Source organism: Erpetoichthys calabaricus, chromosome 9, assembly GCF_900747795.2.
Source record: "Erpetoichthys calabaricus chromosome 9, fErpCal1.3, whole genome shotgun sequence".
Classification (NCBI taxonomy): Eukaryota; Metazoa; Chordata; class Cladistia; order Polypteriformes; family Polypteridae; genus Erpetoichthys; species Erpetoichthys calabaricus.
Window position 1 is genome coordinate 36,047,786 of NC_041402.2, and position 17,793 is coordinate 36,065,578.

The window sequence follows — 17,793 nt, forward strand, 5'->3', positions numbered from 1 at the left end:
AATATTCAAGAGATTACTTCTTTAAGAATAATCAAAGCAATTCTAAACCAATAAAGATTACTTTTCTCAGTGTGATCAAAGATGATTATATCAGGATGGAATTTGGACATGTTAAAATATTGTCCCTTTATTTAATTGTGTTGAGAGGAGAACAACACCTTTTTTGTAGACTTCTACAGGCTTGTCAAGGAGGCAGAAAGTGAACATACCGTACTTGTAAGCCTGTTCATTGATTGTTCAATACATATAGAGTTTTTTTATTAAATGTATACTTTTCTTGAAGCTATAAAAAATTAGATCTAGATATTGAACATTACATTGGCTACTAGGTTGATGACAGTATGTCCTGTATGTGTTTTCACTATTCAAAATGATAAGAAATGGAATAAAAGTAATGAATGTTTTCAAGAATAAAATATAAATGAAAAAAGAAACAACAAACTTAAGAGGTTTGCATAATTCAGGCAGTTTTGAAATTGAATAAGTCACTTGGATAAATCTCCCAATAGATTAACCGAAATATTCTTGAATTCGCTTTGATTGGCTGCCTTGAGAACTTGAATTCCCAACAAAATGTGGTTTGCAAGAAGAGTCATACATCAGCTGTAATGTCACTAATGGGCAGCAATTGTCTGTAATACAATGATCTCAACTGTGTATTATTTACTTACATTAAGGAGACACAGTACAGAGTTTAAAGACATAATTAAAGAACATTTGGCTAACAACAAAATCAGCCAAGCATATTGTAGGTTCAGAGTTTGCTAACATGGGTGTTATATTTACCTGACTGGTTATTTCTTTCTGTTGGCATTCAGCAAAGATTTGAAACTTCCAAAATTATTTTTATGCAAACCACATTAATAACTTCAGATAAGGGATCTGAATACCTCTTTCAATCTTGATTTTGTCCAGGATGCTATTTTTGTCCATAAGATCCGATCTGATTGAAATTTCCAGTTGTGCAATTTGCTGTTTCAACTGCAACTCTTTAAGTTTCCATTGTTGCTCCTGGGCTGAAATAAAAGAACTGAAAAATAGAGAAATTAAAAAAGTGAGGGACAAAAAAGGTGTGAGAAAATGGATGGACAAAGTGGGGGAAGGGATAAGGAGAATTTGAGGTGATCAACAAAAAATAATTGAAGAGATTAAAAAAGAAAGAAAAAGCTTTTAGTGGCTTAAAGACTGCTGTCATCATGTCTTAGGAATTAGGCAAACACATGCTGGTCTGCTGCTGTTGAAACCAAGGCGCCTCACTCAGGCTGTGGTTAAGGAACATGAAAGAGTTTGTGGGATAAATGCAAGGACTGGCCTTAATTTAGAGTTTCATAGCCAGAAATCCTGGCAGCTGCCTGCGTTTGTGGGACAAGGAAAGGAATTTAGTTACATATTCCAGGGGAGCTCGGAGCTCCAAAAAAGCTAAAGCAACAGGCTGCTAACAAAACCACCCTTTCCACTTACACAAACTTCCTGAACAATGAAGAAAACTGCTAACGCCCACCTGAACTTTTCCCAGCCTCACTGGAACCAAGACGTGGTAATACGTGGGTGGGAACTTACATTGGCTATTCAGACTTGTAAGGTCCTATCACAATATGACAAGGACTTTTTGTCTGGATATAAAATGAATTAATATTTGACTGAATTAATATTTGCAACAAAGTTGTCTTTGTCTTTCTGTATGAGGAAAAGCAGGAAACTTAGTGACTATAGACAACCAAAACATTAATCATTAACAGGTCAAAAGTATATGAGTTCTCTCCTCAAATTAAAAATAAAATACATTAAACAAAGCCACAACATCACCAGACAGAAATGATCTGGAGATTTTTACATCTAAACCATCAATATATTACCAAAATCTTATTAATAGAACATAAGTAAAATAGCTTTATTTATAACCTGCTAAAAATATAAAGTGCTTAGCAAATTCCCACCAGTTCTATGTCAATATAAATTTGTAAAAATGATTCATTTCAATTAGCTGAAAGATTGGTTTCAATATTTAAAGGTAGAAAAGGTGAGACATAATGTTTTGTAATGTATGTGTTAACATTTGCAAACTAAATACACTTCAATCAGAATGTATAAAATTTTGATATCTATTGTATCAGTTCTGGCTGCTTAATACAGCATTTAAATAATTCCTGCCATTTAAATCTTAGTTTTATATATTCTGTATTTGTCTGGGATTTTGTAAATTTCATCTCAAAAATGATTAGCTGTGCTGACCAAGTTTTAACACCTCTTTCATTAAATGATGTGCAACTTAGGTTCATTTGAAGTTTTCAGCTCTCCCCGTGACATGAAATATAAGCGTATGAATAAATATAATGTGATGGACAGATGTCCTATTAGATTTTGGGTTCTGTCTTGCTCCTAATATTAAAGGTATAGGTACCAAGTCTCTATCAAATCTGGGTGCAACCAGAAAACTTCAGAAAATCAATACATTAATAAATTCATGACACTGTAAGGAACTTTTTTTTGGTTCAGAAAGAAGCCATATGTGGTAGTCATTAGAACAGTACAGAGCAGTATTAGTACAGATGAAACTGGTGCAGGTCACTATGTGTTGTGATTCCAAATTTTTTCCTATAGCACATTCAGCCAAACATTGTGGAATTTGTTCTAAAAGGGGTGTATATGGAATAATATTATTGCCAAAATGAAATATTTTGATTCAGCAATGTAGCTATCCCTACATTTAATTATTGTAGGTTGCATTTCAAAATTGGCTTATTTTTATTGTTTTTATTTAATAATAAGACTTTTGCGAATGGCATATTTCCAAATGACCATTTTAATGCCAGAATTAATTATTTCAGAATGCATCTTTTCATGACAGTTTCGACCAAACGCCTGAACCTATTCCTATTTTTTAGTCATTTCCTGTAGACTACTTTTTCCTGATTTTAGGTGGTAGATTGCCAAACTTTCATTCAAACTGGCAAGAACATTGACACAGTAACAGGTGTGACAGTTGGTTTTGCAGACAAAATTTACAGAAATAATTTTAACATATTGTAACTGAACTGAAAAATGGACGTGTTTATTAAACATTATAAACTGTGCTTTAAAAGACTAATCACCTAGTTACTGTCATGATCCATGGGAAAAGTGTTGTAAAACAACAAATCCAAACAGAGAACAACACATAGCTAGTTCCCCCTCCTTAACGTAGTACTGCAAGTGTCACGGATTGCCCATTCTCACTGTTGCTTCACTAGTGTTCTCTGTCTTCACAGTCCACTAAGAACAACATGCAACTACTGCATGGGGCTGCTATTTATCTTCTTAAAGTCTTCACCTGTCTCTTTGAATGTTTTCGAGTCTGGCGGAATGCAGGGGATCCGTGTACCTGCCTAATGAGTTACTGTCACTAAGCACTTAGCCCACTACCTTCAACAGCAGCAGTCTGTCAGTCACAATGTGATGTTATTTTAAGACAATTTTACAATATACTGGGAATGTTTGAACAGATAAATGTTCTTCAAAATATTCATCCTGATGAAGAGTTTCCCAATGGTCTAAGATCAACTGAGCAGCATGTCCGCACAGAAAGTTATCTGGAAGTATTTCACCTAGAATTTCCAGCCTAGGGCAATCAACATTAATGTACCTATGTAATTATCTTCACAAATACCTTCTGTGTGGACAAGGTGCTTAATCAGTCTTAAACTTCAAATGACTTCTTCATTAATGTTAAAATTATGAAGAGCACTTGTCCATCTGAACATTTCCAATATATCCTTAATTCTTCCGAAAACAGCATCATGTGTTAAATTACCTCTTTATATTTTGTCTGCAAAATTACTTATCCCTCCTCTTATCAGCCTACTGCCAACTGCCAAGCCTTTACCAGTTGGAATGCAAGTAATGCTATCAATCATCTTTAGCCTGCAACCTACAATCAGGTAGAATAATCAACAGCAAAGGATAAACAAATAGGATCAGGTTCCAACTGTTGGTCTTTGTCTTGTTTGATAAATGATGCAACCATCATGAATATATATATAATATACTAGTTGTGTAAGCACTTGCTGTAAAAAGCACAGGGTCCTAGAAACTATTGAAATCGTCAGAAAAATAATTGAAATGTAGAGATGTCAGATAATTGAAAGGAACTACTCTGGGCATCTCTCTCGTTTTGCCGACGTGCTCACATACTTTGTACAATCGCAGTTAAACTACTGTCTTTCTTTAGAGGTTTCGTTTTGCTGACATGCTCTCCTCGCTTGTGTAATAGCGGATAAGTGAGTGACTCTGTCTTTGGATGTTCCGTTTTGCCAACATGCTGGCCTCGCTTGCATTTCCTCGGAGGTGGAGCCCTTAACCCGACCTCCCACTTCCGGACTGAACAGAGACACACACTTCCATGTGTAGATGTTTATATATAAGCTATATTTTATATATATATGTAAAATCCAACGTCTGTCTTCTTTAGAATTACTTAACGGATTTAGATTGGGTTTTTTTTCTATACAGTGATTCCTCTCTATATCGCGCTTTGCCTTTCGCGGCTTCACTCTATCGCGGATTTTATATGTAAGCATATTTAAATATATATCGCGGATTTTTTGCTGGTTCGCGGATTTCTGAGGACAATGGGTCTTTTAATTTCTGGTACATGCTTCCTCAGTTGGTTTGCCCAGTTGATTTCATACAAGGGACGCTATTGGCAGATGGCTGAGAAGCTACCCAACTTACTTTTCTCTGTCTCTCTTTCCCTGACTTTCTCTGATCCTGACGTAGGGGGTGTGAGCAGGGGGGCTGTTCGCACACCTAGACGATACGGACACTCGTCTAAAAATGCTGAAAGATTATCTTCACGTTGCTACCTTCTGAGTGCAGCTGCTTCGTGAAGCGACATGCTGCACGGTGCTTCACATACTTAAAAGCTCAAAGGGCACGTATTGATTTTTCACTGTTTTGTTTTTCTCTGTCTCTCTCTCTCTCTCTCTCTCTCACCCTGCTCCTGACGGAGGGAGTGTGAGCTGCCGCCTTCAACAGCTTTGTACCGGCGGTGCTTCGCATACTTAAAAGCCAAACAGCCCTATTGATCTGTTTGCTTTCCTCTCTGTTTCTGACAGCCTGTGCTCCTGACGCGCACTCCTTTGAAGAGGAAGATATGTTTGCATTCTTTTAATTGTGAGACAGAACTGTCATCTCTGTCTTGTCACGGAGCACAGTTTAAACTTTTGAAAAAGAGACAAATGTTTGTTTGCAGTGTTTGAATAACGTTCCTGTCTCTCTACAACCTCCTGTGTTTCTGCGCAAATCTGTGACCCAAGCATGACAATATAAAAATAACCATATAAACCTATGGTTTCTACTTCGCGGATGGCTCTGGAACGCAACCCCCGCGATGGAGGAGGGATTACTGTAATTTGCCTGAATATTCCGGTTGATTTTGCGAGTTCTCTCATTGCACTAAGTATCATAGTTCGCTTGGGGTATCGATTTATTTGCACAAATCTGAGAGAGCGGCTGCAGGCCCTCCTCACTCACACGGCAGCCTCCATTCGAGTTGGTCTACTTCTCGCCATGTGTTGGAGTGTACCTTGACTCTACTTAGCTAGCGATACCAGTTGTCTCAACAGACATAATCATCTACAGATTGTTAAGGAGTAACATTTGATGTTTTGAGAGAGAGAGAGATCAGAGCTACGTGTGTTTTAAAGTGTAGCTGCTGATTACCAGATATATCATAGCCACATGTTTTTCTCCCCACGTGGGTCACACTCTCCCATCAGACCTGAACACGATCAGACACAGTGCCAGCATCTATTGATTTTTAAAGTTTGTCCTGTTTCACTACTATGTGGGCACATTTGCGGGGGACTGCTAGTTTTGAAATAAAAAACACTGGCATTAAAAGAGCCATTTGGAAATGTGCCTTTTGGAAAAATTACATTGTGAAATAAAAACAGAATAAAAAAAAAAAATCTGCAATAAAATGATAGCATAAAATGATGACATTGAATTTTATAATAATTACATGATTTTATTTAATTATGCATTTTTCACAATTTACAGACTCATGTAAATGCTTGATTCATGCATTTTTCATGTGATTATTTCATGATATTCCATAGGTATTCTACTGGACAATGTCCCATGGAGAGAAGTAAGGACACTAACATCACATAGGTTTTTCCATGAAGAAGGCTGCTTACTTCTTTCAAGAAATGTTCTTTTTAGAAAACCGTACCAAAAAGTCTTTCAGTGTAACTGTCCTAAGCAAACAGTAGGGTCAACTAGCTGTCAAAGATGATGAATATCAGCATACTATTCAAGAATGTTGTCCAGTTTTCAGCACTGTTCATATTATCTCAATGAGCAAATGTTCAATGAGCATCAGTCTCAAAAAAGAATAAGTTACTGCTGAATATAATCCAATGCCAATAATTGGATGTTGGACTTCAGCACTAGTCTAGAGTCTAGACAGATGTGTCTATAGTGAATGATCAATGGCTTATATGGGCCCTTGGTATTAAAGAGTTAGCTGAAAATAGATTATAGGGCCACATCCCTGTTAATGGCGAAAACTGGTCTTAAAATGGTGCTATAATGATCTGTCATATGATTAGCTGGTTCTGCAGTGGTGTTGATCTCTTTGAATCCTAATCATTCCCAATGAATCTTTGAACCTTCCTGTAACAACTGCTGGTATCATAGCTCCACTATTATATTAATAAGGTCAAACAGTGTAGAGATTTATTAGAATAAGAAACTGGCCTTCCGAAAACCAACAATACACCAATTCAACTTGTGCAAACATTAATTAATTTTACTAAGGTATTTCTAGTGTGCTATACCTAGAGTAACAACACTCTAAGCTCAGATTTAATTACTCACTTAAGGAGAGCCTGATGCAAGGTCCTTTAGTTGAAATAGTTACCTACATGAGTGTACAAACCTGACAATCTGAATATCTAGACAAGATGATCTTTCATTTCCATTTCATGCAAACTAAACCACTGCTGCTGCTTCTATAAGACTGAATGCATTTTTGTGTATAAGAATGACAAACACTCAGTTTGAATCAAGTTTCAGGCATTGAACACTATAAGATCTCACTGAAACAACAACGTGTATGAAGCCTAAAAGTACTATTCATAAATCTTTTACACAGTTGCTGTTCAGTCTAGCATATTGTAACTGGGTGAAAGCAGACGACTGATGATAAATAGTGTTAATAATTTAACTTTGAAAATGCAGATACTTTGTGTGTACTGTTTACTTTAATTGCATTATCTGAAGAACTATTGAATTTTGTTAGATATCCTGCATATATATGTGCTTATACAAAACAATACTGGCAAGTCTCACAGTAAATAAACAATATAGTAGGGATATGGGTAAAAGACAATTCTGGCCAAAAAAGACTTACTGTATTTCTTTCTTTTGGAACTGAGCAAAAAATTAAACAAATATGACAGACAGACAACATTACTTTATTCTTCCAAAAGCCCACCTAAAACCAATAATGATGTTTTACTCTTTCTGTGTCTGGGTATATTTTTTAAAGTATGTGTTCCCAAACTCTGTCTGATTCTGTAGTGTTTAGCCCTGCTGCCTCACAGCTCTAGAATCCTGGATGTAAATATCTATGCAAATTTTACACATTCTCCCCTGTCTTAATTAGATTTTCTTCAGATCATAGTTTCTCTTCATACAATCAAACAAATGTATGTTAGGTTACCTGTCATTTCTACTTCAGTCTGTAAGTGCATGTGTGTGCCCTGCAACTATGCTCCTGGGACAGGCATAGTATGTTGGAAAAGTAGGTTATAAAATGGATGAAAGAATGCATTTCCAATCTTGCTATGAAGTTGTAGAATATAACCGTTTCTTAACTAAAAGTTGACTCTTAGTCTGTTACCAAGTACAAGGTTGTGAAACTAGATACTAAACCGTTTGTCAGCGCTAGGGTAGCTTAGGTCCACTGGAATAAGCCTGCTATCGAAAAAGGAAACCTGGTCACACTAGCATTTAAAGTACTGAGAAGTGTTACGTAATCAGGTATCACTTTTAAATAGGAGGACAACTGCATACATGGCCTTACTGTAAAAGCAACTAAAACACAAATATGTTTACATAGTCCATTGTAATGTTTTGTTAAGAACCAGGGATTTCTGTTATAGCTACAGTAATTTATATTTATTTATTTTCTCTATGAGCTTACCTGAGTTTTTAAGGGGCATAGAGCACATTCATATACAGTACTTATACTTTCAGACTAATTACAGTCACCACTCAACCTATCTTGCATGGTTCTGGGATAAAAAGCAAGGCAGAGTACATGGAGAAACAAAACTTTGAGAAAAGGTTTAAACTACACCCAATTTTTGAAGTTGTGGAGAGACTCAGTATATCAATTCTTAACCCTTAATCATGTATTTGGTTCTTGCTGAACTTTATTTTCAAAGCTAGTGGTCTGTGGTTATTGAAAAGTTACTGATACAGGTAAACATCTATTGCTAATTTTGCTGAATGGTAGTTCATCTAACGCACCTGGCACTGGATTGACCACATTTGATAATTTCTTACTCTTAAAACAAAGAAACTTTCTTAAAAATGTGGTAGTAGTAACTTATTTTATTCTTTGAAACACAACCTGAAATATGAACTTTTCATAAGCTATCAAATATATTATGTCTTTCAGGCACTAACAAGACTTTTAAATGTATATTAAAAAAAGTAATTTTAGTGTTTAAAAATGATATTTAAAATGTTCTGTTAAGCTTTAAATGGGTATCGGCCAATTCAACTAAATTAAATTATTAGAAATCAGAAATAACACTAATAATTTAAATTTGTAACATAATAAAATCTTGACAAATACACATATTGCATATGCATTATACTATATACATATGTAAAATGCATGCTTATAAAACATACATACTGTACCATATCATACTTTTATTAAGCCCGCTTAATCTTTAGCTGGGTCGTGAGGGGTGAATTTGTGTAGTCAGCTTTAGACACAGGTTTGAATATAGACTGCTTCTGTTGTTAGAAATTAATACAATTTCTTTTTAAGTTTTTAAAATTTGGGGGTGAATGTTGTTTAATCACTCATCACCCCAGTCTTAGAAAAGCCCATATTTAGGGGGTAGCAGATACCTGTAACAATAGGTGGAAAAGGGCAGATGAACATTAAGTTTCAAAACAAGCTTTCAGAGTGTTTTGATTTGAGCAATACTGGGATAATCATAATTGCCTTACTAAAGCACACAATCAGAAGGCCACATGGTCCTGAAAGTATTGCTACAACGGATTGGAACAGAAATAATTTAACACAAAAAGTTGCACAGAACACACTACTGTACAGCCCAATGCAAAAATATTTTAGTACAGTATGGAAAAAAGGAGGTGGAGATTTTCACCTACATCCATCTAATGCATGTATTTCCCCAATTGTTTTCTGTCATTGATATAAAGAGATTTATTTCTAGAACTATTTTTCAGTTTCTTCAGTACTTAAATTAAAACTTTAATAGCACTGGAAAATCTTTGATATATGGTAATTACCAGCTATTTTCTATTTTTACACAGGTTAGCTAATTACCCCTCAAATATTTTCATTCACTCTGCAATCCTGGGTATCCTTTAGGGTAAGACCCTATAATTTCAAAAAATTTGACACAACCTTTAACCTTATCTTCATTATAACCTCATTTTCTCTGGTTTCCCCCTTGGCTTAATCATATCCACTTTCATCTTGGTGCACCTCTTCATCCAATCATCCTCTGATTTTCCCTACAAATTCCCAGACCACCGTAGTCTGTTTTCTCTCAGCAAAATGACTATCTACTCCATGTTTAAACTTCATCTCCCTCTCATTCCATGATAGTCCACACATCCTTCTAACCAATATCATTCTCCGTCCTTTATAGCTTGGCATCATGTTCTGCTTTCATAAGCCAAGTCTGACTCCCATAAAGCATACAATTCCACGCCCTGTTGTAATAAACTTTGCCCATTAATGTCAGAGAGCTTCCTTTACATGTGAAGACAAAGCATAGCTTCTGAAATTTGTTACACACACCTCTCACCCTTGTTATCACTGCTGTGCCCACACCTCTATCTGCACTCAACATATCATATATGTAGCAGAACAAATGCAAAAATAAGGAGTGACACACACAATGATCTACATAACAATATGCTATTACGCTGTGTACTATATAATACATCTGTACAAATTTATAGAATCATATGAAGCACTGCTGAATTAAGCAACCCTTAAGCAATTCAAAGTACAGATTGTAATACTGATAAGGCATTATTGGCAACACATGTCTTCATCTATTTTTCTGATAACAGGCAGTATATAATTTTTCTCTACTCTTAGAATTTAATATCCAAATCATAATAGTCTTTACCATAAACTACTTTTATGTGGACTGTGACATTTTTTGGAATCCTGACAAACTATCAACGTCAATGGATAAACCAACAAAGCAAAGTGAGTGGCTAAAATTATTTGTATTAAAACATTTTGACGAGCAAGACATTTCTGACAACCTTGGCAGTCTGTCAGGCAGCAACTGTTTGAAACAGTTATTGCATATGTATTATATCCGAGTGTTTTATTCCAAAAAACATTTTTTCTCTTTATTTTAGCATATTGCATTACACCATTATTTGCATTTTTAGTCACGGTACAGCAACCATAATTGCTACAGATAGACAATTTGTTGTGTTCTTTCATTTAGATGAGCTTTGTGGCTAACGCCAATTCACTTAACAATTTAACTCTTTCGATCAGATATTTTTTATCATACTTTTCTGATCAATTGCATAATAGAAACAAAAAAAGTAAAAAAAAAACCAAAAAAACAAAATGAACCTAATGTCATTGTGCATGTACTTAAAGAGAGAGAGAGAGATAACTGGATCAATAGTTGCTCCTGAATTTCTAATTATGACACAATTTCTTCCCATCCTGATTATCAAAAAGAAAATGTAAGCCAGGAGACTTGTTAAGAAAATCTACCTAGCTTTACTGAAAATGATATCAGTTTCTTTTCTCATTTCCTCTTTAGGTAATCTGATTGATACCCCTATAAGAATTAGGATGGCTAGTCTATTGTTGAAAAAATAAGGAAAAAACCATGAGGAAAAGACACTCTGTGTAGGAAGGTGAAATTGGAAAGTCCTAATGTGCTATTTTATAGTAAAGTATTTGGCAGCTTGTTCCAAGTATCTATGGCTCTGTTTATGAAGAAATATCTTCCTAACATTTGAGTGAGACTGACCATTGACCAGCTTCTGTCTGTGTCCGAGTGTTCTTCTCCTTTGCCCACCACTTTCAATCTATAGTCAAACCACTTATTATACTTCTACAAGGACATTTGAAATAAATTAATTAATTACAAAATTAATAAATAACTTATAAAAAAAAACTTAATTTGTGTTTGTATTTTTGTATTTGATTATAGTAGTAGGGTGCTGTACAGTGTTAGCCATTATAGATGCAATGAGAAGTCAAGCAAAATGACACCTTTTATTCGCTAACTAAAAAGATTACAATACGCAAGTATTTGATTATTAAAACTAGCACTGATTTGTACTGCTGTCACCTACTTCTATATGGTCTTTACATTAGTTTGTTTTGAATGTGGGTATATATGTTGTGGGAGGAGAACGGGCATCCCGGCCAGTAAAGAGAAGAAGCCACTAACCAGATGTCTGGCCAGCGTGACAACGCAGGCGGATTGGCTGACGGAACCAATAAATAACTTTGTACCCGGCCGGTGTAAATTAATGGAAGGACCAGAGATAGCCGGGAGTTGGGAGCAGTTCAATCCCACATATGATAGGTGGCAGTGGTCCTCACATAAGAAACCAGTCGGAACATCGGGGCCCCTAGGTATCATTAAAGGGAGCTGTTGGTGAAGGTCCTCCCTACTTTCTTTATGGCCTAGAAGTGCTACCCGGACCAGAAGCATTCCCAGGTCCGGCTTAAAAAGGAACCCGCTGCCACACAAACAGGTCAGAGTCAGGAGGCAGTGGGCAACACTCAGTGGAGGAGAGAAAGAATAAGAATTGTATGATTTATTGTGATTTGGTGGCTTATTACTGGAAAGAGGATTATGTTTAAATGTGCCTTGTGGAACAAAATCCTTTATTTTATTTATAAATCGAGTGCTGAATTTCTGTGTCTGTGCTATGGGGCTCTCTGGCACCCCCTTGTGGTTACAATGTTTAAATGTGAATGTGCTCTGTGATGGAGTAAATTGGATACCCAGAATGGCTGGTTCTGCCTAGCACACAGTAATGCTAAGAGAGACTTGGGGTCTAATCGATGGATGTTATAAGAATTCGGTGTGAATCTAAAAGTTGTGGAAGTAGACTTTTACCTTTGATATATGTGGAAACAGTTTTGACTTACCCATTAAAAAATTTATCATAATTTTCCTTCAGAAGATCTCGTTCTTTTTCTAGGTCATTAATCCGAATTTGGAGCTAAAAAAGAAAAATGAAAACAAACTCACGGCACAATCATTGCAATTATTTTGAAATCACTAAACAATTTTGCATCACTCCTGCTAACAAACTCCTAAATTGCATGGAAAGACTTTTTGTATTAAAGGCATACTCCTCCCAAAAATATTTTTATATATTATTTACCCCAATTAATTTTGTAGTGGTGGCAGAGAAAAATGCTTAATCTCATGTTTTCATGCATGATGGTGACAAAACAGTTTGTGATATAATACAAGCCAAATAGCGACCAATACTATACAATGGTAAATAATGTAAAAAAATGCCCATGGAAAAAAGACAAAACCAAGTTACTCCTGTTGCATAATCTGCATGTCAGTTATCAAGATGTATGCCCAAACATGCAAAACATTGTTAAATTGTTTCTTCTGGGAATAAACAGGGCAAATCATAAACAGAAAACTAAATCTTCATGGGAAATACTTTTTAATTTGAAAACGCGTCTCTCATTCAATGGTCAGTTGTCATGTCTTCCATTCAAAAATTCTTTCCCATTTTTCTCTGCCACCACTACTAACTACATGGGGTAAGCAACATATAAAAAATATCGTTTTTGGATTGAATGATCCTTGAATCGTGGTAAGCTTGTCTTACATACTCTCAAGTTAAAAGCCCATCCCACATCCCAAACTCCCTTGCCTTACCCAGACAGAAACAGATACAGTATTCCTCTTTATATTATATGTGATTCTACCAAATAGAAATAAGTCTACAAATACATATTGGATACAGAAAATCAAAAGCAAGCATTTAAAAATGCATTAAGACAGATACAATAGAAAGCAAAACAATATTCCCTGACTAGTGGTTAGTAACATTTCTGTTCAAGTGATTTCTTTTTTTATATTTTTTTTTATAAGTTTTAATTAAAAGCAAATAACAATCAAACTTAACAAAACCAAAATTCAACCCCTGCCCTAAAAGAAGAGAGGAGAGCCAGCCAACAAAGTAAATCTTTGAAGCAGCAAGGAAGGAAGAGTATTCTTTTCCCCAATCTAGAAACTTATTTTATTCTAAAATGTTATTGATTAGATCCTTACACATTTTTAAAAAGTTCTGAACAGATCCTCTGAGTGAGAATTTGATTTTTCCCCCCAATTTCAGATAGTGTAGGACATCAGTTACCCACTGACTTAAAGTTGGTGGGTTGGGATTCTTCCATTTGAGAAAGATAAGTCTACATGTTAGTAGTTGAGGTAAAGGCAATTTGTTTGTCCTTCTCCAATTGAAGCCCTTCTGGGAGTACATTTAAAGAGTTAATTTAATTTGGTGCATGCCCAAAACAAGTGATGCAGTGAGGCTGGTGTTAGCTTGCAACGTTCACAGGTTGAAATTTGCCCTATAAACATTTTGGATAGTTTTAATCAAGATAAATATGTTTGATAAAAGATTTTAGGTTGAATAATTGAGGGCTTTGCACATATAGGGCTACAGTGTATCCTGTGCATGGCTGCCTTACACTCCTTTTCTGAAATGTTAAGTCATATATCCTTTCCTCATTGTGCCTTTGAATCTTTGAAGGGAAGGGACTTCAAAATGTTTTTTATAAAGTGTGGAGATGCTATCTGAGTCTTCAAGACTGATCACTATTTCATTGGGAATATAAATAGGTGGAAGGTGAGGAAAATTGGAGAAGTTCAGTTTAGCAAAGTTTCTAGCTTTAAAGTAGTGGAAAAATTGTGTTGATAAGCTAAATATGAAGCTTAATTGCTCATAGGATGCAAAAACATTATCGATGTACAAGTCTCTAAATGTCTTAATCCCAGGCATTTTCCAAACATTAAAAACTGGATATGTTTGAGAGGGTGGAAAAAACTGGTTGTCATGTAGAGGTGCAACAGGCTTCTTTGTCTTAAAGTGCTTCCTACATTGGTTCCATATTCTGAGTGAACGAAGAGCAATTCATTTATTGTATTGATGATAATTTTTATATACTGGGGTACAGAGCAGGGAACATAAATAAGTACTGCAAGATTTTAATTCTACTGTAGACCAGGCTTGTGTATATTCATCGATTTGTGTTTATGTCCAGGTCTTTAAGGCCTGTACATTTGCCACCCAGTAATACAAATTGAAAGACAGGTAGTGCCATGCCCCGTTCTGCTTTAGGTTGTTGTAGAGTCACCCTTTGGATGCGCAGATGTTTAGAATTCCAAATAAATGAGGATATGATTGAATCTAATTTATTTAAAAAAAGGTTTATTAATGTATATGGGGATGGTTTGAAATAGAAAAAGAAGCTTAGGAAGGATGTTCATCTTAACAGTATTGATTCTACCTGCTAATATGATTACTTGATTTAAATGTACTTCATGGCAACTGAAATCGTATAGTGTGTTTGCTTTACCTCTTCAGCTTGTCTCTGTGAAAATGACCTAGCCTGCAGCTGGTTCTCTAACTCAAGACATTTAAGTCTTTCCTGTTTCAACTGGGCATTAAGTTCATCAACCTTCATCATTACAGCATCATGACTGGTCTTCAAAGTCCTTTGATTCTGAAAGACAAGGAGAAAAGATTTAGCATAAGGTCACAATGAGTAACCTGAATGTCTTTCGGAGGGTGAGTGCTGTACTGGAATATACACAAAAATGACATTTTATCTATCCCATTAATATTTCAGGTAATCCTAGTGCTTGGTACGTAGCTGCAATATCATGTAAAGTTACCTCAGTATATGATTTCATGTTTTCCACATTTATGTGTACCTTTCTGGGAATTCCAGTTATCTTCTAAAGTCTGTGTCATGTTAGGTAACTTTTCCAATGATTTTTCAATCATACTAGTCATTTACATCATTTTAGCAAGTTGGAGGCAGTCAGCAGCAGTCAGTGGTACTCTCCCGTGAAGGATAATCACGTAGTCAGATATGTGTAACGACTCACTCCAACTAGTCTGTGACTCGCCAGGATAACATCAAAGAGGTTTGATTTTGTCTTTAGTCGTGGGGTGAGAGCTGACAACCAATGAATGTTCACTTGGATATATAGCACCAACTCCTTTAGGCAGAGCATTATTGGCTCTCAGAAAAAGGACTGAGCATGTGATTCTTTGAAAGTGTGCTGGAAAGTTGTCACACAGTTGGGTAATTTGACATTCCTAGCAATTTCTACTTGCATAAATTGACATCATCATAACATCATACATAGCAGTAGTGAAGAATAATACATTGCACAAAAAGACAAACATGTCATCGCCTAAAGTTTTTAGAGAGTTCAGCAACTGCAGTCGCCAAGTCTGACAAACAGTCATGAGTAATTTATATAACTGGATGTAAAGTGCGTGTAAGTGTGTGTTCTATGAATCTATTCTAGGCCTGATTACAGAACAGCCCAATGCTGCCTTGCTAGACAAAGGTGTACCATGATATGAAAAACTGCAGTTTTTCTATGATTTAATATATTAACTATTTAGATTACATTCTGCAGTGCACTTAAATTGTTACAATTTATTTGCTGTAAGGCTGGGAATACCAAATTACAGCATGCAATATACATAAATAGATTTTATCTAAATTTAGGTCTTGATGTACAAGTAACTGAGCTCAGAATGTTTTGTATTTAAAACTTGAATTGCTTGAATTTATACAAATATTCATTTAAAATTCTTGATGTTACATAACTATATGTTGCCAAGATGTAAATGTGATAATATTCTACACCATAAATTGTTAAACTTTCATAAGTAAAATGTATGTTTAATTCTCAAATAATGAAAAGGTACCTTGTAATTAAATAAATGCAATTTAAATTTGGGGAAAAAATCATCCAATGATGCCTATTTTGTTTTGTTTACTAAGCTTTGATGCAACATATGTAATGACAAACATCTCCAATCAGGACTATATCAAACAAAGGCCCTGGAAATGCATGTGCTAATGTAACAAATAATTTTAGCTGAGGCTTCTTAGCACCTGCACTGTCCTTAATTACAAGTGTTAGGGGTAATGCTTTAAAAGTAACATGTTCCGTAGTCGGACTGCATTTTAAAGTAATGAGTACCGTAATGCAATACTTATTTTATTATAAAATATCTGTGTCACAAACAAAAAGATATGTGCTACTGTGTTACTACCAAAATTTATTCCTATATCACAGCAGTATTAAATCCTGCATATACTGAGGGGTAAATTTAATTTACTTAGTTTAGGGTCACATGAAGCCAGTGATTATTGCAGCACCAGTAGGTATAAGGCAAGATGCAAATGTGGTAGACAGTATGCTGGTCCTTTGTAGGGCTCAATCAAACAACCAAGCAGAAAAGAGTGTGCAGAAACCTATTAATAATATCAATGGGCTTAGGATTTAATAACAAATGCTGGCCAATGAAATGTGCATTTTTTTCCCACAAAAGAAGAAAAAATAATGCAAAAGTAATGCACTGTTTGTAATGTATTACATTTTATAATAAGTAACAATATAATATTAGTTAATTTTTTGTAAGTAATGAGTAATCTAATTAAGTTACTTTAAAAAGTAATGTTCAATCAACACTGTTAGTTACATTAGTTTTGGAATTCTAAATTCAGTAGAACTTAGCCTTCAAGTGCTTCTGTCAGCTGGAGTTTAAAGAGACAGTCTTACTCTGCAGTGTGCCAGTGCACTTGATTTTATTATGATAATGTCTGAAAATTGCATGTTTCATATTAAGCCCTTTCTTCTTTGTAAAACTGTTAAAAGCAAATGTTCAAGTTAATCATGAACAGAGCATTTGATATAGGAATATTTGCAGAAATGCTAACATTTGTGGTGTACCATTAGAAGAAAAAATGCATTTGGTTATGCAAGTACTAATAAAGGGCATAGCCTCTATATTCCAACAGATGGTGCACTTTAAACATCAGCACTACGGAATTGATTCCTTTTCCTGAGCAAGAAAAAAAATATGTTCTTATTGCAACAATACATATTTAAATATTACAATACATTGTTTTCTCCATACCATTTTTCTTTTTATAAAAAAAATAATAAACAAGCAAGGCTCACTTGGCTTAAAACAACCAATGCAGTCAGGGCAGACTTAGAATGAAGGGGCCTTGGCCTTGAATCATTGTTCGGACGCCCAGATATTCTGAGGGAAGCATGGACAAATATTACATAATTTCAATGTTTAGGAATTGTGTTCTTCACACAAGAACAGCAATAGTGCAAGGGTATAAAAAAACCACAACAGCAGCATCAGATATTATGAGTGATAGAGAAAGACAGGTACAAAGTATGCAAAGCAAAAGATTATAATTGACAATAGACATCAGAGTAAAGTGTGCCATGTCAA

General features: G+C 35.2%; 1 protein-coding gene across 1 annotated transcript in view; it reads right to left on the minus strand.

The window, feature by feature from the left end:
- rpgrip1l (RPGRIP1 like) overlaps positions 1-17,793 on the minus strand; it is a 209,977-nt gene that overhangs the window by 128,583 nt on the left and 63,601 nt on the right. Inside the window, exons 8-10 of the mRNA XM_051931527.1 lie at positions 14,870-15,016; positions 12,410-12,483; positions 891-1,030 (exon numbers count right to left, since the gene is read on the minus strand). Of these exons, the coding sequence (XP_051787487.1) occupies positions 891-1,030; positions 12,410-12,483; positions 14,870-15,016 (361 nt within the window). The remainder of the gene's footprint in view (positions 1-890; positions 1,031-12,409; positions 12,484-14,869; positions 15,017-17,793) is intronic.